General features: G+C 48.5%; 1 protein-coding gene and 1 long non-coding RNA gene across 12 annotated transcripts in view; one reads left to right on the top strand and one right to left on the bottom strand.

Annotated features, from left to right (window-relative positions):
• Nucleotides 1–5,642: 5,642 nt before the first annotated feature.
• PPP2R2B (protein phosphatase 2 regulatory subunit Bbeta) overlaps nt 5,643–24,552 on the bottom strand; it is a 325,271-nt gene continuing 306,361 nt past the window's right edge. For all 10 annotated transcript variants that reach the window (XM_054694274.1, XM_054694272.1, XM_054694279.1 and 7 more), the window contains 3 exons: nt 15,621–15,790; nt 8,781–8,872; nt 5,643–6,367 (listed from right to left, as the gene is read on the bottom strand). In XM_054694274.1, coding sequence (XP_054550249.1) covers nt 6,088–6,367; nt 8,781–8,872; nt 15,621–15,790 — 542 coding nt within the window. In that variant the 3' untranslated portion in view covers nt 5,643–6,087. The remainder of the gene's footprint in view (nt 6,368–8,780; nt 8,873–15,620; nt 15,791–24,552) is intronic.
• On the top strand, nt 11,861–22,423 carry LOC119243305 (uncharacterized). 2 transcript variants are annotated; one of them, XR_008551414.1, is made up of 7 exons: nt 11,861–11,927; nt 12,893–13,045; nt 15,543–15,623; nt 17,541–17,707; nt 19,490–19,685; nt 21,622–21,753; nt 22,070–22,423. It is a non-coding gene; the product is annotated as an uncharacterized LOC119243305 (long non-coding RNA). The 2 variants fall into 2 exon arrangements; XR_005124690.2 differs by having other exon boundaries at nt 12,881–13,045.

The following is a 24,552-nucleotide window of genomic DNA, read 5'->3' as shown; positions in this document are numbered from 1 at the left end:
AAGTTCTAGAGAAGTGCTATTTCCCATCTCACTCCCACCACAGTTGCAGCCCAGATGATTGGGGTCACAATGAAGAGCTCTGAGAGTGAGTGAGAGGGTGTTTTGTGGGAGTATCTCAACATCCAGGAGAACGAGGCTGACTCTTTAGGGAACTGGGCATCAGGAGTGGGTAGGCAATCTGGCAGTCACCACCCCGTGATTTGGGCCTAGCAGTGGTCACTGTTTTGATGGTGTCTGCGGCAGAGTCAGCAGAGAGAGAGGGCAGGTCACCTTGGTTCTGCCACCGGCAGCTTAATCAATGGGGTGTGGGTGATCTAAATTGGGGGACACTAAAATAGTAATAATAAGGTCTGGGTCAGGGTTTGGAGACCTCTGGGAGTTACTTGACTTCACTCTGCTTTGGTGACAGACTGAATTTGTTTTCCTGCTCAGCTGTCAGACAGCATTTGGTCACAGAGAGCTGGCTTGTCCTAAGTGTCCTCATGAATGGGGAGAAAGAAGGAAGGAGGCTGTGTGTGGCTGGCCGCAGAGGGAGAGGCTGGAGCTGGAGCAGGCAGAGCGGAGGAAACTTGGGGCTGTGTGACTGTGACTGTCCTTTAACCCTGTGGAGTCTGTTTCTCAACCATAAAAAAAAAAATGTATTTTTTTCTGTCAGGTTATAAAGAGTTTTAGAAGTGCCTACCGGTGCCCATCACATGAGAAGTGCCTGTAAAGATTGGTTTCTTTTTGTTCTATCCATTTTGCACTGAAATGAAGATGGTTCTTGGATATGGGGACTTAGAAATTAGTCAATGGATGAATGAGAGAAGGGGTAGGCCAGTTCTATCGCGATGAAAAGTGTTTCTGGTAGAGCAACACGGAATCCATGCTCTGCGCATAGCCAGTCTTCCTCAGTGTCTCTCCCGTTCTCTGCTGGAGATGCCATGCCGTACTTAGAGGTCTTATTCTGGGCATCTCTCCTCATTAACTGACCATTTCATTCTCTATTTCTGCACTTGGCACATTTCTCCTGGACTTGTAAATGTCTGACACACTTGTTGCTTCTGTACGGCTGGCAGGTGGGGACAGGGCCTGGTCCATGCAGATGCGTTCAGGACATGTTTAATGCGGAGGATTGTGGGTCACTCCTGAGGCTTGGTCTCCAATCAGTAACTTTGCCCAAAATGTAGGGTTTGCCACTAGTGAACTGTGAAAACTTAGCCAAGTTAAATAATCTTGCCCAGTTTTGTTATCTGTAAAATGGGAACAATAGTTGTGTGTCCATCTCAAGTTTGGGGAGCAAATGGATTTAATACACGTGAAATATGTAGAACCAAGCCTGGTCTTGTAGCAAACGCTCCGGCTTTAGAGTTGGAGTCACGGTTCCAGCACTTAGTGGCGCATGGCCTGGTTGGTTAACAGCTTGAGATCATGTGCAATAATGAGATGGATCATGGAAATCGCTGTTATGTTCTCAGGGAGTGTTGTGTCTGTTATTTATGGTGCTTTAGACTTAACAAAGAAGTTAAGTAAACAGATTCCTTGGCCCCTCATAATACTTCTGGGAGTTGGGACAGATCATTTCTTACCAGCTTAAGGGTATTGAGAATGATATAGGGATGGGGCAGTTTGCCTGCGTTCCCATGTGACTTGGCAGCGGAGCCATGGGCAGCAAACACATTTCCTAGCTCCTCCTTCTGTTCTCTCCAGGCAGTCACCCCCATGGCTAGCGGTTCCTGAGGCTTGATGGGGAAGAGGCAGGTTAAGAAATGGCGGATGCACCGAGTATCAGCTGCAGTGTGAATGTTTCCCAGTGGTGAATCCTGGAATTGCTGTGCTGCTGGGGTGTCATTTAAACAAGGCCTCATCTACACATGTCTGTAATGGAAGATGGTAAGTTAGGAAGGGTTTTCTCATTCCGGTGTGGGCTACAGTGTCATCCCCAAAGCCTCATTACTAGGCAACGTGTTATGCTTTTTTGAGTCATGCAGGCATCGCCAGAGAGGTTGAGAAAAGGACAGGAATTGGGGTGGGTGGGTAGATGGAAGCTGTAGGCAGTTGTTCTGCAGGTTTGAAAGAAAGGAAATGATGGTCTCCCACTGCAGGGTAAGTGAAAAAGGCGTCAGGATTTTCTGCCCTCCCGCCATTAGGATTGAGGATGGATCCCTGCGGTCCCGAACACATGCCTGATGGCGGGCACCTGAGTAGGGTGTGGGCATGCATAAGTGGGTACACCTGGGCTGAGATGGGCTTGTAAGGGCAGCGTCATGGGGACGCCAGAAGAACCACGAGAGAAGCAGAGAGAACGCGAGAGAAGGCTGGATAGTCCAGAAAGAGTGAAGACTTGCCGGGGGCCCAGAGGCCTACCAGCCTCCTGGCCTCCCAGCACCCCTGCCTGCCATGTACCTGGTAAATCCCAATAAAAGTCTGAAAAGCCACTGAGGGCTCCAGGACTCCTCCTTCACCCATCTGCTGGGATTATAGAGAACCTGCTCAGTGGCCTTCCTGCCACTACACCCACATTTTGAGGGATTGAGTGGGTTTGATTGTCTATTACATGGGCCTTGGAATGTTCAAAGAAACGCGTTGGAGAAAGTTGACTTATTTCATCTGGTCTCTGAGCTAACAGAATTTTAGCTTCATTTTTGCTCTACTACCGACAACTGTTCTGTTTCATGCAGGCCGGAGGCCTGATATGTGTAGATATAATTGAGCTCAATACAAGATCAAGGAGAGGTTTGAAGAAGTTTACATTGGGGAGAAAAGCCAGATTTTAAGGAGTGGAGAGGCAAATGGGTTCCCAATGCCCATTCACCTGGGCCGCCCCACTGCATCACATGGCTTATGTCTTAGTTTTTTCCGACTCCTCTCCTTGCTTTGGACAAGGAAGCATGATGTCTGCCACTCTGTATTCTTCCTCTCCTCCCCCAATATGGATTTGCATCATTGAGTTGAAGCCGTTAATCTTGTGTGATTGATCTTAGGTGTGCCTCAAGAGGCACCGGAAACAAGCAAATCCCTTGACGTTTGGCAAGGCGCAAGCAGAGCATCATCCCTCAGAGCCAAGCCTGTCTTCCAAAGCGTGAGTACTATTTAGCCTGGGTTCTTATAAAAGCATATAAATAGGTATTTTTTATCATGCTTCACCAAGAGCTGGGAACTCTGCCTGTGGGCCAAATCCTATCTGTACCTGCTGCTTTTATAAATTAAGTTTTATTGGCACAAAAAAGTGTCAGCTGACTATCCCATTAGGATGATTTTATGAATCTCAGGAAGCGTTGGCTCCTGTTTCCCTGAAAGTCAACCCATCCCCTCCAGGGTCACCTGACGACTCATACCCAGCAGCAGGCATTGCAAGGTCGGGCAGGGCATGGCAGGGTTTGGAGTGTAGAACTTGACAAACTGTGGAAAATGTGTAAAGTCAGCTTTCAAGTAGCTTTAGTGTCAGCTGGAAAAGAGACTGGCTTCCAGGGGCCACCACTAAGAATATCAGCTGCCCCAGGACTGCGGGGGATCACAGACGTAAACTAGCTAGTACCTGGCACAGAACAGGTCACGGCTGAGACATGGCTATTGCTGGCTGGGGCCTGGTCTCTAGGGCTTTCTCCTCCTGCTCCTGTCTAGGCGTCCTGGACGATTGCCCCGCTGCAGTCTTCATTCAGTGTGGAGAGAATGTCTGCCCTCAGCTCTTGGCCTCGAGGTCTTTGGCAGATTCCCCCCATTTTCTGGCTCTCAGACCTTGCTTCCATGCGGTGGGGGTGCTGGACCAGTGTAGACTGTGGAGGGACTGTGACCTCTTTAGAATAGTGACCAAGATTGTTTCTCCCCATGTCCTGGGGAGCATGCCTGGCTCCCAGATGTGACATTGTCCACTGAGGCTCTCTGATACTGCTAAAGACTTAGTATTTTTTATTCAGTGTCCCAAAAGGGATAAGCATGTTCCCAATGGTTCACAGAATGATTGCAGTTGGTGCAGGGATACATGTTTGCCAGGTTAATGGTTATATGTGGAGGTTAGAAAAAAAGTAATTAGTACATTAAAGCTGACATTTTGAAACTATTTCTTTGGAGGCTGTCTTGCTTTTGAAAAAAGGTAAGTGTTGAGTGATAGCATAGAGATGGGTTGATGCACAACTGTGCGAAACTGATCTGTCTCAATCCCTCCTAGGACAGACAGAGGAGCCTAGTCCTAGTGGGGCAGAGAGAAGGCCATCGAGGACCCCCGGGGGTCCTGCTATCCACCCCATCACACATTTCTCTTTGCATTGGGGAAGTTTCTGACATGCTCTCAGGTCTCCTCAGGAGTATTGTCCCAGCCAGAAGCCTCCCCAGCAAGCTCGCGCCTGGGCCACGGAGTGTGTGACGCCCGGGAGAGGCTCTCGAGGTGAGGACTATGAGAAGCAGCAGTAGGTCGTGTCTTCATGGCATGCTGCCTCTATTTTGAGATGTGCTTTTTCATACCTCAGTGTTTCTGCATCTTACAAAATCGTGTTGACTTAACTAGTTATTTCCTTGCCAAGATACTGTTGTTAAATGGGCAGTAGCTTAGAATTAAAGAAAGTTTCTTTCACTATTTTCCTCTCCCCCAAAACAAATTACACTTGAAAGTTGGGGCTTCTAATACCTATACAAATGGAAAGAAAGAATTCTTTAAATAATTTAAAATCCTTTAAAAGAAAAACTTCCCTTTCAAGCCATTTGTCATTCACTAGATGGAAATTGGGGGAAATGAGTCACCAATACAGGTATAGAGACACCCAGCCCAGATACTGATCCGGCTGCCTCCTACCCCTTCCCTAAGCCTCCCTATCAAATTCATAAGTCTTTTTAATTCATTTAGTCACCTTCCCAGAGGCTTATCAGATAGAACCTTCCGGAAGTTTTAAACTTGCATCCTCAACTTGGGGGGAAGGGTGAACCAGCCACCACAGTTTCAAGGAGAATTGGTTCCAATTTTTGTAGGAAGAGAGCCCTCTGGTTTGTTTTTCTGGTGAGCTTGAGGTGGCTTAGAAGGGCTTGATCAGATTTTACAAATCAGTTTTTATTGGCCAGTTTTGCTTTAGCTACAGTGGAGATTGAGGGGTTGTTACTTTTGGTTACCAAACCCAGGGGGAGTGGAGGGGCTGCTCAGGAGACATACCCAAAAAAGAACAGAGCAGCCTTTCTTAGGGAGTCAGGGGCGGTTCCTTGAGAATGGCAGCTAATAAACAACCAAGGCTCTGGTCTTTAGAAGTGACTGGAACAATGGAGCTGGAAAAGGCTAAAGAGAAAAAGCCAACAAACACATAAGTTGAGGGTTATATGGAGTCACTTGAGAAGACAAAAAAGGAGTACCAAGCAGCGGATGGAAGCTGGCCCCACACACCCTTGCCAAGCTAACTCAGAGAGCCACTGTGTGGAAAGCCTTCTCTTTATGTCCCCGGAACATTCGCACTGTTGCGTCGCCAAATTCTTAGGCTGTTTCTATGGCGCTTATATAATAGAACACACCCGTGCTGGCATGCTCTTTCCCTTCTGATTCTGTGTCCCCTCGGCAGCCTCGTGACATAAATCTCTGGCTCCAATGAAATGGTTAAAAGGAAAATGGAAGAAAGGTGTCCTGGAGGGGCAGGCGGTGCTGACTAGTTCTGATTTCTCACAAAACGAAGAATTTCTGTAAGAGTAGAGTAAACGGTGTTTATTTTTTGTTGTTTTTTTTCCCCCAATCAAATGGAATTGCTCAATTAAAAAAAAAACTTAATCTCTTTTCTCTTTAAATACTACAGACAATCTCATTTTATCTCAGCAGACACCTAGAAACAAAACACTGGACCCACCAGAGAAAACTGGGCAACAAAAGCATCAGAAATTCAAGTCAACTATGGAAGAAGAACCGTCAGCTGGCAGCTCTCAACTCTAAACAGACGTGTCCCAGAACTTATTGGGCTGGACAAAAGTTTCTTAGAGAACCGGGGATTTGGGAAAGTGACACTCCTTTCAATTTGATTCCGATCGTTTTCTGCATAGGGAAAGTAAAGTCAATGCATCAAATGAAGACCCAAAGAAACATTTAAAACCAGGTGTGACTAGTATTCAGTATGTGAGATTAATAAGTAATAACTTGCCCTCCTAGTTAACCTTGTCCTGGAATATATATAGGTTATTTGTAGCCGCCACTGCTATAATATTTTCTGAAGGATGCCAAGCTGTATGCAAGATCTTTTTGCTAAAGTCCAGACTGTCGACGCTGATCTCATCTTTTCTCCGCTTGCCCCCCACGCACACTTTCCGTGGTTTGAGGATAGCCCGGGGTTTGCTGTTCTCCCTCGAGGCTTCCAAGGTAACATCGCGCTTGGTGTTTCGGTCAAACATCCTGAAGAAGTTGTTGTAGGAGCCCGTCATGATGACACTGCATTAGAGAGGAGAGAGGGAGCGACTGAGTGCCATGGAGCGAGGCGGTAGCAAATTGCGTGTCTCCGGAGCGCATGCCAGCACGCGATGGCCAGCTTGTGGCACCGTGTGTTGGATTAAGAACAAGCAAAGCAAAACCGAACAGGCTCTGGAGTGGGACTGATTTCCGTTTGAATCAGAGCAATGCGCTCTCTGAGCTTGGAAATGAAGGCCTGCGATAACCCTCTTTACTTCTCTTTGAGGATTCCTTGGGGCTTTTTGGCTCAGTGAGTGAGAGGCTTTAATACCCCCAGGCCTGCCTACTGCTCCTCGGGAGTGAGAGCCATCCTTTGTAAGTTGAAAGCACGGCTGCCCTGGGTGGGGGGGTATTTCTTATTATCCCACCTCTTCTTACGGTTCTAAATGCAGCCCTTTCAGAAGGCTCATCTGAAAAATGAATGTTGTCATGGTCACACAGGGTCACATATCATGGTCACCCTGGAGTGCCTGGTGGGACAGGACATCTGGAAGAAGGCGTGAACGAGCTCAAGTCCCGAAAGGACTTGGGATGGGAAATACAACTCGGTAGTGGACTAATGACTGGTTTTTGTGTTTTACCAGGCCTGTCCCTTCCCAGCTACAACTGATCAGTGCAGTGAATGCTGACTGTCTCCAGGAGCAAGGGACAGGATCTAGGATGGTGACAATTTGGACATGATATTCCTTGGGGACCCACCCCCTGAGAGGCGGGCTCTCCTGGTTTCCGGGAGAAGCTCTGAGTAGCTGGTTAGGATGGAAGAGCACAGCACAGCTCCATTTTCACAGGACTCAGGTAACTGACAAGATGGGGTCACAGCAGGGGGCAGAGTTTGGGGTATACCATCAGCTGTGCAGGCCCATTAATCAAGGGTTAGATTTTGTTATTTTGCTCTAAGGAACTGGTCTGTGCAATACGTTTGTCTCTACAGCAGAGTGAGCTGTTATTACTCTGTCGAGCCTGGTGCTGTGTGCTTTGCCTGTGATCTCATCTCAATCCCTTCCCCATCACAAGGAGTGTACAGAGAAGAGGGGAGGGGCCCTCACTGTCACCCTGTTAGGAAGAGGGGTTTGGCCTCCAAGCCACACCCACCCAACTCCAGGGCATAAGTATGCAGCCGCTTGGCCTCTGCTCCCCATACACTGACATTGGCGCCCCCACCGTGGCCCAACTGGTTTCTAAACAAGAGCAAGTTTTTATTTTGCAAAATGCTTCAACCTTGTCTGACCCCAAGATACAAGTTTCCAATGGTTCGGCCATGGAAAGCATGTTTTTCTTAGTGTGCAAACTCAGAACTTCTGCTCGCCTGTCCTACTTCACTAGCTGGTTTAGGAGCTGGGGCAGGTTCCTGTACCTTGAGGGCCCCAGTGTTGTTAAGTACGAGGTGGGGATGACGAAAACGACCTTTGAGACTGTGGTCAGAGCTACATAAAGTGATGGGTGTGACGATCCCTAATAAGAGTGGTTTTGATTTTAGGTTAAGATAGCAGGGAAAATGGGAGAAATGGGGACTAGGCTAAGCCTCTCTCCTTTGCCCCTGGGACTTTTGTTAATGTGTCACTATTGCTTTGCACACTCTTCCCTCTGTCTTGTGCCAGCTGGACTCAGTGGCCTGGATCCCCTGGCCTGTGGCGGCGACTCCTAGGCTGGCTAAGTGGAAGACTCATTTGGGTTCACTGGCCAAGAAAGCCACGCAAGGGCCAGCGAGAGCTCCTGTAGTTAGCGTTCCAGGCCCTGGCGTGCCTGGTGGGACAGGACATCTGCACTGCCCAGCGCTGCTCTTGGCCCACCTTCGTCAAGGAACAAAATCAACCCTGGTTGCCTGCACTTCATTTTCCTGGAAGTAGAGAACCATCTGTATTTGTCAAACTATAAAGGAACTATTGGGAGGTAATATGAAGTATGGTTGAAATCAAAGGCCTTAAAACAGTAATAAATCACTGTGAGGGACTGTGACAAATGAGGCTGACTAGAATTCAGCTAATGAACCACCAGGGCCTTTGGCCAGGTCTGCACTAGCAGCTTCAAGGGATGATTTTTGATCTAGAAAGTGCATGTTGTAGTAATTCAAATGCTTTATGCTGGAAATTGTGGGCAGGCTGTGATCTTCTTTCCAGGCACACTGACTTGCCATGGGGTGGGGGAGTGTCTTGTGTGTCAGATGGGATTTTCTTGTTGATATTAAATGGCCACCTGTGCCAGTCCTGAAGAGGATTCAACTATGTCTCTTCTTTCCAGGCCTGACCTCGGGAGTCATCCAGTGACAAGCCAGTGCATCCCTGCCAGGCCTCAGGGTCCCGTTTTGACCTCAACCTGGCTGCACCCCATCCAAGCACCGGGGATCTCAGGAGAGCACCTGCGTTGGGAAGGTTCCCGGCCAAACAGCCTTTCTTACCTGTCTGACCCGTTCCACACACACTCAAATTTATCAAAAATGCAGTCATTTTCATAGAGGGAGCACAACTTGCTGCGGAGGTAGTCGTGGACCTGGGGAGAAAACACATGGAGGGGGTGAGTTATTAAAAAAGATGCTAATTTCTGTGACCACCTCCTCTTTGGATGTGAGCCATTAATTCCTTCCATGCTAATGGCCTTGAATCAGAGGGCCCTGGGTCTGACTCCAGGTCCCTGAGTTGTGAGACAAGGTTGGCTGACGGGATGCCTGTGTGACTAGTTTGCTTTGCTAGAAGGTAGCACAGTGCAGGGACATTAAGTGGCAGTGTCCCATTTTCTAAGCTGACATGTGGCAGGCGTCAGAAGGCACCATTCACCTGGTCATTTTTTCAACACATAACTGGATGCTTGCTACATGCTTGGGTTATAGCAGTGAAGAAAATGCCCATGATGCACTTTGATCTCAGGCTGAGGCAGGCAGCCAGTTTACACAGGCCCTTGATTCTGACCATGGTGAAGAGACATCACAGAAAGGATCACGGAGCTTGCTGTGCTGTGGCAGAACCTAAGAGTTCAAGGACGAAGGCAGGGAGACTAGTTGTCCCAGGGTGACAGATGATGGCTCAGAACCCCGGGGAAAGAGTCTTGACATGCTTGCAGGGAGAATGGATGGGATGGAAAGAACAGGAGTCAAAGATGGCTCCTGGCTCTTCTCTCAAGAGGGAGGATGGAGTTGCACTCTCGATCTTGGGTTGATGACGTGGAGATGTCTGTGCAACCAGAGGTGGCCGAGTAGACTCTGGGTGGGGGGGCACCCTGGAGTGTGCGGTGATCCTGTTCAGTTGTTCAGTGAAATACGAAGCCCGGTTATCAGCCTGGAAGATTACCAGCTGACAAGCGGTGGGGATGTTTGGGCAGCAGCGCAGGATTGCTGGATGGCACAGAGGGCCATTCACAGTGGTTGGGTGTGAATTATAAATGAGGCTGGTTAGCATGGTTGGGTGCTTTTCTCTAACTTGTTCAGCAACTCAGGTGTAGATGAGTCAGGTAGATAGGTAGATAATAGGTAGATACATAAGGCTCACAGGGTAGTAACTGGTTCAGTTTTTCTCTCAGCGTCTTTCCTATACCCACTCGTAGGGAGTGATAACAGACAGCCTGTAAGCTTGTTATTACCAGTCAGGGGCTTCACCCAGAAAATCCCATTTCATCTCTAAAGTCATCTTATGATGTCAGCGCTAGCATTCTTCCCTTAAAGGAGCATGAAGTACAGGGATATTACGTCGCTTGTCTAAGTTCACATGGGAAAATGGGCACTGAGCCCCAGGATCTAGGTTTGGAGATGTACTCTGACACCTCAGTGATCTGCCTTATTAGCCTTGCCTACCCTGGGGTCTCAGTCCCACGAGGAGCTGTGATCATCATGGACAGAGGGCCAAGAGAGCTAGAGGAGGGGTGAGGGCAGAGGGAAATTCACAGCACTGCTTCCGTCTGTTTAGACTACGAGTGATGGTTCAGTCTGTCTCCTGCAGTCTGGCTCCTCCTTCTCTACCTTGACGCAGGGTCCTGCTGGACGCTGAGCTCAGAGGCTCACCTGTGTGCGTAGTTCTAGGTCAAGGAGCGAGGTGAGATTCACCCCATGTTCCGATAGATGTCTTGGGTACCTGAAAGGCCTCCGTGTTATTTGGAGACTAAGTATTTCTAGCTCTGAAAATGAGTTCCTGCTGCTTTACTTGTCTTGTTCCCCAAGTTCATGTCAGAGGACCTGCCTTGGTGCTGTGGACAAGGGAATCTGTGGGTGGCAGGACTTTGGGCATTTTTAGATGGGCAGGGCTCAAAGAGGTAGGGCTTGCATCCTGTGCTGGGTGTCACTGCTGCAAATGAACTCACCGGCCTGGCCTTCCCTTCCTCTCCTGCCACCTTTTGGTTATACTGGGAGTGGCTCAGTTCTGTTCTAGAAGGCCATTTCTGTTTGTAGGGGTGATGACCTCTAGTGCTCATTAAGAACCTTAGAAGAGCATCCAAGACGTAAAAGGCAGCGATTCTGAGTTGACCAGGGGTTGGCAAACTCTTTCTGTACAGGGCCAGATAGTAAGTGTGTACTCTCTGCGTGCCTGTGGTGACTGTTGCAATGATTTGACTCTGCCATAGGCAACACACAAACAAATGAGGGGTATGCTCCAATAAAACTTTATTTACCAAAGCAGGTGGTAGACCTGTCTAGGATTTGGCCTCTGGGTCCATAGGTCACTTGCTTTTAAAAATTTCTCTTCCCCTAAGCACCTCACATGATTTCCTTGAAGGAAAATAATGGCTATATTACGGGTGTCAATGGTGGTGGAACTTTTCTTCTGAAGGATAGATGACCTGACCTCAGGTATCTGTCTCTTTCTAGAAAGCAAGCCTAGCTTTTGCCTTTATTGACTTGCTTCTGGGCTCTGTGTGGTGGGGAGAAAAAAGGGGGTTCTGGAGGGCAAGGATGCCCAGCTGGGAATCCACCTGGGGGGCAATGGAAGCCAGACTCGTGATCCTACTTGTCCATTCTCCTACATCTTGCAGGGAAAAGAAGAATAAAATAGATCCTTATTTTCAGCCTCATCTCCCCCTTCCCCTTCCTCTTGTTAAGGTGTGTGTCCAAGACCAGGCACAGCTCTGAATGTGCTGAGAGGAGAGAAATAGATTTTGAAAACACTTGGCTCAGCATGTTTCTATAAGGCCGGACTTTCCAGCATCTAACAATGGGGGAGGGGAAGAGGTATTAATTTATTTAACAGGGTCAATATTTTTTTTGTAGGGGTATACCAAATATTGTCTTGAAAATAAGTGAGGATTATAACAAACAGGGCAGTGGGGCGCCTCTTGGCTTGGCTCAGTCTGTATTCTCCATTGTGAACCTTTTCTGACCCCTTCTCATTCACCTTTGGCATTTTGTCTTACTCTTCACCTTATTAATATTCAATAATATTTGGTGAGGATCAACACTGTGTGCTTTGGAAGCGTAGGGCATTAGCAGGAACACACTGTCAGGGGAGGTTCAAGGGGAAACCTAGTCTCAACCACTATTTTTCCTCCCCAGCCTCTGAGTTCCAGGAGGCTCCTGCCTGATTCCACTGGAAGGCATCTGAAGGAAAGACTGTCTCCTCTCGAGGTATGTTGCATTTGAGTTCTGTTGCTCAAAACAAAACAAAAACAGCACAACACACACTTGGGCAAAGGAGACAGACCTTTCTCAATTAGAGGAGCGTATGAGGTAAGTCACATGCACGAGAACCATCTAGAGTGCAGGGAGGGCCTCAGGATTTAGCCAGCTTGATGCTTCTTTCCTCACGCACCAGTCGCCTCTGGCCCTGACTGTCCCCAGTCTCCCAGCAGTGTTCTCACATCATGGGCTTCAGACGCCTGGGGGTGTGTCCCTAGCAACTGCTCGTGAGGCCTGAGGAGACCCCACTGGCCTGCTTTCATATTTCTGGGGTTGATAACCTGGTTTCTGCCAGAACCAATCAACAGTATAGCATAAAATCAGCCACAAATAATTGGGTGTGGCCGTATTTCAATAAAACGTTTATCTCCAAAAACACAGGGGGCTGGCTTGGACCTAAAAGTTAGTTTGGTAACCCCTGTTCCATAGAAAAGCTTGAAATTAGTGAATCAAAAAAAAAGTGTACAGTTTTCTGTTCATGGAAATATGCTTGAGATCAGCTGCTGCATCTATGAAAATAGGTGATGGGGGCATTGGCCGTCCCCTTGTCCAGGCTTGAGAAACTGACTTAGAACTGGACTCACCGTCTTTTTCTACAATGTTCTAGACACTCCTGAGTCCAGAATTTACTTACCATCCTTGATATAGAAATTTAAATTACTTTAAAAAAAGTTCAAAAAATCGTGTATATTTCAGTGCAAGTACTGTGATGCCAGCTTCTCAAAGGACCCCTAGGTTACCCCTAACTAAGCCTGTTCCTCAATTACTGATTTCATCTCATATTCCTAAAAGCTAGCCATGTTCCCAAAGTAGCTTTGTTTTAATTTAGGAGCCTTTCCCTGAAAGGAAAGGACTAATTAGTGTCACCATGGTGTAGCCTGAATGTACCTCCTCTAATCCAGGCTCTCCCGCAGGCCATGCCTCTGTCAGTACGGCCCACCCCCAGCTTCTGCCGGCACAGCCTCACTTCTGCATGAAGGGCTGTGACACTGGATGGTGTGTCTGAGCTCTGGAAGAGGACACCAGTGTAGACCCAGCCCTGGGCTGAGAACGAAGGGCTGTGAGAGGTAGGGGGCAGGTGGCGTGGGCAATGAGACCCCAAATATCAGGGACCCTCGTGGAACCACAGGGGTGACCAAAACTATCTCAGCTATTTAAGAAGTCTAGAATCCTGGCCCCTAAGCTATTTTACATGCCCTGCGGGACTCAGTGCCTCTGACCTTCTCTGAACTTTCCTTCTTCCTCTGAAATGCTGCTCTCCCTGAAGGCACTGCTCCTGAGGCCACTCAGGGTGGCTTGGATTCTCCTTCATGAGCCTTTTCTGATGAGGCTTTTCAGTCACCTTTGGGATCTTATTACTTGCCCAGGGTGTTTGGTGACCATCCAAGCAATGTGCTGTGGGTGTGTGGGCAGCAGCAGGAGCCACACTGGACTTTCATGCTCGGGTGCTGAGATGGGGGCAGGTGGGCTTCGCGTTGCTTCTGGTGATGCCACCAAACCTTCCCCTTTGTGTGGTCAGAAAGTTCTCTGACGCCCTCTGCCTCGTTCCTCAAAGCAACTCTAAGAACACCTCACCCTCTCTACTGCCATTATTCTGAGTGACTGAAATACGCTGGTCTCTGTTACTTGACCTCATCACTTTCCTTTCATTCCCAGGTCATGTTATGCATCCATCATGGCTTAGTGGTAACTTCTTGGCACGTCTCCCTCCCGCCACCTGTCCTCTGAGCTCACGAGCATCCTGATTCTATCAGTTCATCAAGTCTACTGACCTGCCTACTTTGCTCTGTCCATTTCCCTTAGACCCAGCAGCCCATCGAGACAGCCGCTCCCCAAATAATGCTTTCTCTCTCCTTTCACTGTACTCACTTGGCAAAGCCTCATCTTGGTAAAACTCTGCTCTTCCTCTCCTGGACCATGCAGTGAGCGTGGCTGGGGAGAAACACACCTTCACACCTCAAACAGAGCCCCTGGACAACCTACAGTGTTTCCTCATCAATCTCTCTCCTACATGATATTTACACTTTTTCTTCCTTCTCACTCAGCTGGTGACCTTGTTTCTTTTTTACTGAGTAAACAGAAGCAATAAGGAAAAACCACCTATATGTTGCCATCACACAGTTTATAAGCTGTGTCTGTCACTAGTCACTCTTCTTTCTTGGATCAATTGTCCACCTAAGACCAGTTCTGCAGTGGACACCATCCCCTCTTGCTCCCCCTGAGGACACTGCTGCTCCCATGGTCGCACTCTCTACAGGCCTCCTCCTGTCAGCATGAAACACATTGTGACAACAGCCTTAAGGCTGTATCCTGTTTCTCAGTTCTCCTTCAGAACAACATTGAAATAAATGTTCCTCTTCCTCCACATTCACATTCACTCAGCAAGAGAACCTTCTAGAGTCCAAGAGAACCTTCTAGAGTCAATCTGTATGCCAATCAGCATTGCTACTATCTCCTCCATCTAAATTTCTTAAACTGTTTGGCAAACTGCAACAGGAAATACATGGTAACAACAAACTCATAACGTCATTTCCTATGTCAAACTTTTTATTTATTTATAAAAGATTTATTTATGCATACAAGAACTGGTGTACAGGGCCTCCCCAGTGGTGTAGCGGTTGAGCGCTGGGCTGCGAAGTTGCCCACAGCCGCTGCAGGGCCAGTTCGATCCCCGGCCACCGGCGAGGGTCCCACATGGCGTGACAGACCTCTCCTGTCTCGCCCGCTGCTCCCCTCAGCAGTGTGATTCGTCAGTCTGCCTGTTCTGTTACCTGCTCTGGTGAATTCTCTCACCCTCCCACACTTCTGACTGTACCCAGTGCTTGTATAAATAATCTTTAAAAAAAAACCAAAAAACTGGTGCACAGGCCAGAGGTGCGGGGGGTGAGAGGATTAACCAGAGACAGAGTGGGGAGCAGAATAGGTGTATCACTGAAATACACTGCTGAGGGAGCAACGGGCGAGACAGGAGAGGTCTGCTGCGCCATTTGGGTAGCTCCCTGGCCGGGGATCGAACTCATGCTTGCAGTGTCTGCGGATAGCTTCATAGTGCTGAGACTTAACCCCTTGCACCACCAGGGAGGCCCACCTGTGTCAAACCTTTTCCTGTCTCTCCACTGTACCCAAGGTAGAGACATAATGGCCTAATCTACTTTATCAAGGCCTGCAGCTCCAGGCCCATCTTTCTGCCCTCTCTTCCATAGTCAAGGTGTTTTGGGGACACGAATTTCTCTTAACAGCAGTCTTGTGAACCTGTTATTCTAAAAATACATTTTTTTTCCTGGCTAGTTCATGATTGTCAAAACTCAGGAAAGGGTCACATCTCCAGGAAAGCTTTTTCCCAGATTGGGCCTCCATGACCTGTTCTTCATGGCATCTCTATCTGATGGGTAGCTCCCAAGGGCAGGACCCTCTCTCTTGTTGACCTCTATAACCACGGCATCCACTCCACACTAAGTGCTCAGCAGATAGGGGTTAAGTTGAATTCTAGTCCCCCAAATGTATCCTTGACTTAAATCCTGTGGCACTAATTGCTTGTACCACTTTTATTATTTTGCATTCTAGGTCTTTGCAGCAGAAACTGACTTGGAAGCCCCCAGAGGAAGTGCTCACTAGTGCGATGGGGTGGGGATGTCTGTGTACCTGGTAAGTCTCGATGGGGCGATTTTCCATGTTGAGATCCCAGACTTTGACAGTCAGATAGTCCCTGGTCATGATATACCTCCCACTGTGGCTGAATTTCACATCCGAAATCGAAGAGATAATTTCAGAGAAAAACGACCTGTTGCTTGGGTCTTCTGGCTCTTCAAAAACTGCACAACAAAAACAGAAACAATATGAAGTTAGCACATCCTCATGGTTGGCCTCTAACACGTTTGGCCATCCGGGAGCGGGGTGGGTGCCTGCAGGATGTAAGTGGCTAGTGGAGAACTCTCAGCAGAAAAGCCGCCACTGGTTTCTGTTTTCTTTGTCTTGGAAGGACTTGCAGGGCACCTGTGTCTCTGCCACAGATCTGGCGGCGACCGTTTACAAAAAGCTTCAGGTCTAAGTAACTCTTTCACATTTCCCTTGTCCTCTGGGTGTTACTGCACATACTAAAACCTGGAGTCATCTTACATACTTTAGGAAATTTCTTTCACATTATTTTTTGAGATAGAATTTATTTGCAATAAAATTTACTCATTTAATTACAGTCATGCCTCCATCACAATCCAAATTTAGAACAGTTTCATGAACCTCCTCTGCCCCCCATGCTCCATATACATTAGCAATTACGCCCCACTCTCTGCCCTTGCAGCCCTAGGCAACCAACCACATTCTGATTCTATGGATTTGCCTCTTCTGGAAATTTCTCATGAATAGAATCAAGGAATGTGTGGTCTTTGGTGACTGGTTTCTTAGTGTAATGTTTTCAAGGTTCATGTTGCAACATGTCTTAGTGACGGAGGCTGAGAGTGGAAAATTCAGGTTGGAGGCGACACAAGACCAGAAACTGGAGGTTGGGACAGAAATGATTATGCTAGTTCTTAAACCAGCTGTGGATCCAACCGCTATGGCAAGTATCCGATGTTAGAGAAAGTATCCAGAGGTGCAGGCCAGAGGTGGGGATGTGGAGATGGAAGCCATTGCAGAGAATCACTATTCCTTTCAAATCTACTAGTCATGCCCTAGAAGTGTTTTATCCAAAAACAGTTAACAATTCCACGAAGGAATGAGCCCCTCCCAAGGAGAAGAACACAACTTCAGTGTAATTCCTGCCTTGGCCAAAGGCCGCTCTCCTGCCCGCCTGTGACCTGCATACGCAGGTGTTTCTTGTCACCAGCCTTTTCCCTTCAGGGGCAGCTCTTTCTGTCTACTTGTGTCCGCACAAGTTCCATTTATTTATTTATTTATTTATATTTATCTATTTACACATACATACATACATACATACATACATACATACATACATACATACATACCTACATACAAGCACTGGGTACAGTCAGAAGCTCAGGAGGGCGAGAGAATTCACCAGAGCCAGAGCGGGGAACAGAACAGGCAGACTGACAAAGTACCTTGCTGAGGGGAGCAGCGGGGGCGCGGCAGGAGAGGTCTGAGAGCCATGTGGGACACTCGGCTGGGGATCAAACCGGTGCTGCAGAGGCTGCGGGCAGCTTAGCAGCCCAGCACTCAACCGCTGTGCCACCAGGGAGGCCTCTTCCTTTTTTTTTTTTTAAAGGGGTGTTTTTGTTTTAAAGATTTATTTATTTATACATTCAAGAACTGGGGCACAGGCCAGAGTTTTGGGGGGTGAGAGGACTCACCAGAGACAGAGTAGGGAACAGAACAGGCAGATCAACTGAAATACACTGCTGAGGGGAGCAGCAGGCGAGCCAGGGAGAGGTCTGCTGTGCTATGTGGGTAGCTCCCTGGCCGGGGATTGAACTTGCACTGCAGTGGCTGCAGTGAGCTCCATAGGTTGCGTCTTAACCCCTTGAGCCACTAGGGAGGCCCCCCTCCTTTTTTTTTATTATTGTAAACCTGCCCTTTTGGATATAACTAAACATCTCTGTGTTGTAGGGAAACTCACCATGTGCCGCTGAAAGGGGAGTGCTACTGAGACTTTTCGCAGAGGTACCTCCAGGGTGCCACTCTAAACCCAACACCTCTCCCCACCAACGACAGAAACTACAGATAGTAACCCCATCTTGAACGGTTCCTTTCATCATCATTTGCTGACATCTCTTGTAAGAAACTAAAGTTTGCCAAGTTTATTTTTTAAAAGATTTATTTATTTATGCATACAAGAACTGGGGTACAGGCCAGAGTTGCTGGGGGTTAGAGGATTCACCAGAGACAGACTAAGGAGCAGAACAGGCGGAGTTACTGAAATACACTGCTGAGGGGAGCAGCAGGAGAGACAGAGAGGTCTGCTGCGCCATGTGGGTCACTTCCTTGACTGGGGGGTCAAACTTGGCTGCAGTGGCAGCAGATTGCTTCATAGTGCTGACACTTAACCCCTTGCACAACCAGGGAGGTCCCAAGTTTACCAGGCTTAACAATGAATTTTGCTAAATACCTAAAATGAGTTTATCTAAAATGACTGAGCCTCCAGGATTTGCTAGAAAAGTAAGCTAAGCTTTAATGTCAGTATAATTACATAAAACCAAACTTTAAATTTTCATGTACAAAAAGGACTAAGGCATTCTAAGGCTGTCATTTCTAACTTTTAACAACAAAGACCGTTGAGGTAATCTAAATATCCTGGTGCTCCTGGTTGGCTGAAAAATTCTAATCCAGTCAGCATGGCTGAACCTTGTCAAAACAAATAGTTTTGCTCTAAAGGTCCTTGTCACTTTGGGTTATCATGTGCTTTGTAAAAATGTGTCCACATGTGTGAAGTCTGTAACAGAACTTCTCTATTATCAAAATTCTTAAGTAGTATAATCTGTCTTAGAGGGACTCCTAAGACACCTGCAAATTGTTTCCCTTGTGGAAAACAACTTTGGGCCCATGTGGGTTTATCACAACTGTGTAGGCAACGTCATGTTAGCGAATGCCTGTCTCGGTTTCCCTTAGCCAATAAAAGGAAACAGCTTGAGGAGAAGGAAAATAGTTGAATTTGTCCACAAATTGAGGAGGGCTGCAGACTTGTGTCTGAAAGACCATTGTCCTGCTCTTTGGCCAAGGGCAGGGGCACTTATCCAGAGTTACAGGGGGTAGAAGGGGGAGTGGGCAAAGATCGACACGTCTATCCTTGTGGTGGAGATTTGGGGGAGATTCAGGTTGGCACCACCTTGCTTTGCCATCACCTGGTGGTCAGCAATTTCAATATTATCTTCTTAGGGATGTTCTTTTTCCCTCGGAATATAAGAAAACAAGGTTGTTAAACCTAGAGGGTAAATAAAGAAGGAAAGAAGGCTTACCCCGTGGGGTGGGGCATGCCCTTTCATCACTGAATCGGTCATGGTAAGGGTGTTCCAAGGCATATGAAACTCTTTAAATCCTGGTATAATATTATTGGACAATTCCGACTATTGTAAAATGTTACAAAATAAAACATTCTTGCCTATTAATTTATACTCAGATTTTAAATAGGCTTACTTTGAGGTCTTTTACTACTTGTAGAGGTTACTTACTACTAAACTGATGAGGAAAATTTACAAAAAGAAACTAACAGTATGCTGAAAATACAGGTTTGTCATGGAACTGAAAGACCATAGAGCTTAATGAAAAAACTGGACTCCTGCAAACTGCTCACAGCAGGTGGAGACTCACTACCTGGGTTTTGAATACCCCAGAAGGGCTCATGGGATGTTTTAATATCAGCTGTAATATTTTGCCTTTTCTTCCAGAAAGCTGCTCTTTGTACTGTGTCTGATCTGCAGCAAATCAAATCCTATCTTTTCATGAGTAAACTGCAACATTTGCTTTTTTCTCTCCAAAATATAAAACGTGTATTAAATAATGGTATTCCCTGGAAATTCCCATGAATCTGACAAGACTCTTCTCTTCCCTCTATAATAAAGTGGCCGAAAGATTGGGAACCAGGAACCAGAGTGCTCTCAGGAGTCCTCAGATTTCAGCATCTGCGAAGAGAGCCTGATGCCTTGTTTACAGGGTCTAGGTCCAGCAGGAAGAATATTGAATGTCACCCCCTTGAGGGACCCCGAGACTCCAGCACATTTTGGGACCTCAAGGAGAAGAACCCACTCAAAGATGCAGGTATTTACAGGCATGTCTGAGACCTTGGCAGGTTTTCCCTGTCCTGAGAGGCAAAAACCATCAAAAGGCCCGAGGTGAGACTCCCTGTGTAGGTTCCAGTGAAGCCAGTCTTAAAAGCAGATCGTCATAATTTTGTTCTTGTGCTAGTGCAAAAGAACTGGCCATGTTTACTACAACTCAGCATGTCAGTTGGATTTTTCCGTAACCATTTGTTAAACAAAAGTGAGGGTGGAGAAAAATTATGTGTCAGTGACTTTTAATAACAATTTCTGGTCCTCTTCCATCTGCAAATAGGATTAGCACATTGAAGATCTAATTATTTTGCATAAATTTGCTTCCAACAGAGGACAGCATCCCACAGACTCCCCTTAGCATAACTACTCTCCTGGTACTTCTGAAAACTTCAAAGTATCCTTGTCATCGCTAAGTCTGGGAAGGATCTGATACTGACATTACCAATACCCACTCTGCCCCCCCTCAAAGCTGAAAGGAATAAAACCTTGGATTCATCATAGTCAGATAAAACCTTAACATTTAAGACAGTAGACTGTAATCCCTAATTCTAACTTAACTTTAAAGCTCACCCAACTTTCCCAACCAGAGATCCTGACTATACTGACAGTAATCTCACTCATGACACTTTTATTTATCTGGTATATATATTTTATATCATTTTTCATTTTTGTACAGTATATGCATTTTCATCTTGGTTATAGTCCCCGTGAAATTCCCACCACCCATTCACCCGCGAACTATCACCGTGGTCCCTTGTGCTCTTCCCACCCTTGTTTTGATCCTACTCCCTTCTCCCCTGCTGCAGTATGTTTCTGGTTTATAGTTGCCTTTTGATTTTGATTTTTACTTATTATAGTTTTTTCTCCTGATCCCTTATTTGGATCCTCTACAATCCTGCTATGAGTGAGACCATCCGGTATTTTTCTTTTTCTTTCTGGCTTATTTCGCTGAGCATGATCCCTTCCAGCGCCATCCATGTTGCTGCAAATGGCATGAGTTTATCTTTTTTGATTGCTGAGTAATATTCCACTGTGTATATATACCACATCTTCCTGATCCAGTCATATATTTATATGAAAAAATGTTCAACATCACTTGTAATCAGGGAAATGCAAATCAAAACCACAGTGAGATACCATCTTACACCAGTGAGAATGGCACATATTCAAAAAACTGGCAACAACAAATGTTGGTGAGGAATTGGAGAAAAAGGAACTTTAGTACACTGCTAGTGGGAGTGCAAACTGGTGCAACCCCTATGGAAAGCTGTGTAGGGATTTCCTCAATCTGCTAAAAATGGAGCTTTCATGAGACTTTCTGCCCCTAACAAAGCTGGGGACTGACACCCTTCTCTGGTTGTTTCACTGCTGTGCAGACAAACCTTCCGCTGGGAGTGAGGCTTTAGGCCTTACTCCAGCACTTCAGGCCTCCCTGGTGAGTTGGAGCCCTTCCAAGGTACAGATAGCATTGAAAACAGCACCTCTTTGATGGGGCAAATACCCCATCTGCATTCCAATAGCAGTCCAGAAATGGGTTGCCTCTGTGATAAAATTTGTTCCCATTTCACAACCCTAAAACCTTCTGACTGGTTTGCTGCTCACTCTGCTAGTGAACCTGGCATTCAGCGGTTGGCCCCAAAGGACTGAACATGTTACCTAGGTCCCAGCTAGACTCCTGCACAATAATTAAAACTAAATGCTGTCCCTATATTCCTGACTACCTTGCAATGTTATGTCTGTTAAGAGACACAGGGCTCCGTCCCAGCCATGATCAGTGCCAGGCCCCCTTTTAGACAACTGGTTAAGCTCTTGGGGGGAAAAGATTTGGGACTTGATAAATAGCTGTTCATTGTATTATGCCTCATCCGTAAAATAGAAGTTTCTCTGTTGCAGAATTGACTGAGTCTATAATCTCTATACAGGAATCCCCTCAGTACATAATTTCTGAAGCCTCTATTGATGTGGCTCTCTGGCCCTGCTACCTGAAATACCTTTTCAAAGGAGAACAAAAAGGGATTGTTGACCCCCTGGCCTAAGCTGCAGCCCTCCACAGAGTAAGTGAGGGGCAATGCAGCCCCTAAACTGTGCATTGTTACACAGATTATTCTACCTTTAATATTAACTCTTGCCTCTTCTTCACCAATGCCTTGAAAAATTCTTGCCTCAATGCCTTGAAAAATTCTCCCATAAGCCTCCCAACAGTTATCTACTTATTACCATCTAGGAAAACAGCCTCTCCCCTGGGGAAGAATATGCAATGAGGGGCTCTCAGGATGTTGACCTCCCAGGACCCTTACTGCTATATTTCTAATTCTTGTATTTGCACTTTGCCTACTTCATCTCATTGTCAAATTTTTTTCTCTTGCCTAGGGACCCTCAAGCTCCAGCTCCTCCTCCACGAGAAACAGCCAGCCCAGAGGCCCCACCCCTTGGATTCCCCATGTGCCTCCTCCCACAACCAGCAGCACAAGTTAGCACAGGGACTAGTGTTAGGGAGACCATATCCCAGGCCCTTGAGGTAGGGACAGCTCTACGTCCTGCTCCAGCAGGAAGACATTACAGAAGATGGACCTTCCCCCTTCAACTCCCCAAGAGATTTTGGGCCCATATGGGATATGGTCCGTGTGGTCGGGTGGGAACCATGAAGCTAAGAGTAGAAAATTTAGGATGGGGGTGTCACAAGACCGGAAACTAGAGGTGAGCGTAGAAATAACTAATAGTTGTTAAGATAGTTCTAGGGTTTGGGGCTGGGAGGGTTTGGGGAGGGTGGGGAGAGTTCAGGAAGGGGAGGGATGGGGAGGAGGAATATGGAGAGGATGGAGGGAAAGGGGTGAGTAGGGAGGTTTGGGGTATGGTTGTAGGAGGGGGAGTAGGGTCTTGGGAGGGGAGGTGGGTGGAGGGGGTGAAGGGGAGGGGAGGATTCGTGGAGGGGAGAAGGACAGGGTTTTGGGAGGGTCTAGGAAGTGAGGGGAGGAGGGGGGAGGGTGGGTTTGAAGGGGAGAAGGGGAGGGGAGAAGTGGAGTGGGGAAGGTCTGGGGAGGGAAGTGTTATGGGAGGGGTGAAGGGTGGGGGAAAGGGAGGGCTGGGAGGGGAAAGGGGGAGAGTAGGATTATAGGAGGGGGAGGACAGTGGGGAGGGGAGAGGGACTAGGGATGGAGGGGTTTGTGGAGGGGAGAAGGGGGAAGGGGATGGTTAGGATCTGGGAGGTGAGAGGGAGGGGGGTTTGGGAGGGCTGGGAGGAGGAGAGGGGTTGAGGGAAAAGGGAGAGGTATGGGGCAGGAAGAGGGTGGAGGAAGGAGGATGGGGAGGGGAGGAGGGGGTGAAGGGAGGTGGGAGGGGAGGGTAGTGGGGGGAGAAGGGGGGCAGGGATGTTTGGGTGAGGGGGAGGAGAGGGTGGGATAGAGGAGGGGAGGGGAAGGTTGGGGGATGGGAGAGTTGGGGGGGTGGAGGAGGAGAGGGGTTGGGGGAAAGGGAGGGGAACAGGGTGAGGAGGGGAACGGTTGGGGTTGGGAGGGCTTGGAGGGGGGAAGGGGGAAGAGAATGGGGGAGGGGACAGGAGGGCACTTGGGGAGGAGCGGAGTGGGGATGGAGGGGAGAGCTGGGGGGTGTAGGTGAGAAGGGGGAGGGTTGGGGGAAATTGGAGGGGAATGGGGCGGGGAGAGGGAGTGAGGGGCATGGAGGGGGGAGGGGTTTGGTGAAAAGGGGGGGATTGGGCGGGGACAGGGAGGAGGGCTGAGGGAAGGGTGAAGGGGAGAAGTGGGAGGGGCATGGGTGGGGAGGGGTGAGGGTCTGGTGGGAAAAGGGTGGCAGGAGTGGGAGGGGCATGTGTGGGGATGGGAGTGGGTGGGCCTGGGGAGGTCAGGGAGGGGGTGGAGGGAGGGGATGTTGAGGGAAGGGAGGATAGGGGTGGGGATGGAGGGGAGGGTTGGGGTGTGGGTGAGGTGGGGGGAGGAGAAAGGGGATGGGTGGGAAGGGGGTTGGGGGCAATTGGAGGGGCAGGGAGCGGGAGTGGGGAGAAAGGGAGGCGTGGGAGGGACATGGTTGGGGATGGGAGTGTGGGGAGTCTTGGGAAGGGCTGGGTGAGGGGAGAGGGACAGTCGGGTGACTGGGAAGGCTGGGAGTAGGGGAGGAGGAGAGGGGGATGGTTGGGGAATGGTGGGGAGGGAGAGGGGAGAGGGATGGGGAGAAAGGGAGGAGAGGGTGGTGGAGGGAGGGGGTGGAAGGGGAGTAGTGGGGATGGAGGGAAGCACTGGGGTGTGGGTGAAGTAGGGGAGGAGAGGGGCATGGGAGGAGGGGAAGGAGTTGGGGGAAATTGAGGGTAATGGGCAGGGAGAGGGTGGAAGGGAGTGGGAAGGAGTGGGGGTGGTAGGGGATGGGGGTGTGGGGGAGGGCTTGAGGAGGGTTGGGAGAGGGGTATTTGGGGACAGGGAGGGCTGGGGGTAGGTTGGGAAAAGGGAGGGGAATGGGGCGGGACAGGGAGGAGAGGAGACCGGACAGTTGAAGGGGAGGAGTGGGAGGGGAGCGCATGGGGTTTGGGGAGGGTTGGGAGGAGGGGGATAGTGAGGGGGAAGGAGGAATGGTGCTGGAGGGGAGGGTGGTTGGGGTTAGGCAGGGGGGGGTGGAGAGGGAATGGGTGGGTAGGGGAGAGACTGGGGGAAGTGGAGGGTGGAGGGGAGGGCATGGCAGAAAGGGAGGCATGGGATGGGCATGTTTGGGGTAGGAGTGTGGGGAAGGGCTTGGAAGGTTTTGGTAGAGGGGGAGGAGGGATAGTTGGGGGACAGGGTGGGAGGCTGGGGAGGGGCAAGGGCTTGGGGAGGGTTGAAGGGGATGGGTGGGTGGGGAGGGTGGAGGGG

Source organism: Talpa occidentalis, unplaced genomic scaffold (genome assembly GCF_014898055.3).
Source record: "Talpa occidentalis isolate TD23 unplaced genomic scaffold, MPIMG_talOcc4v2.1 talOcc4.13, whole genome shotgun sequence".
Lineage (NCBI taxonomy): Eukaryota > Metazoa > Chordata > Mammalia > Eulipotyphla > Talpidae > Talpa > Talpa occidentalis.
This window is presented reverse-complemented; position numbering and strand designations above follow the sequence as displayed.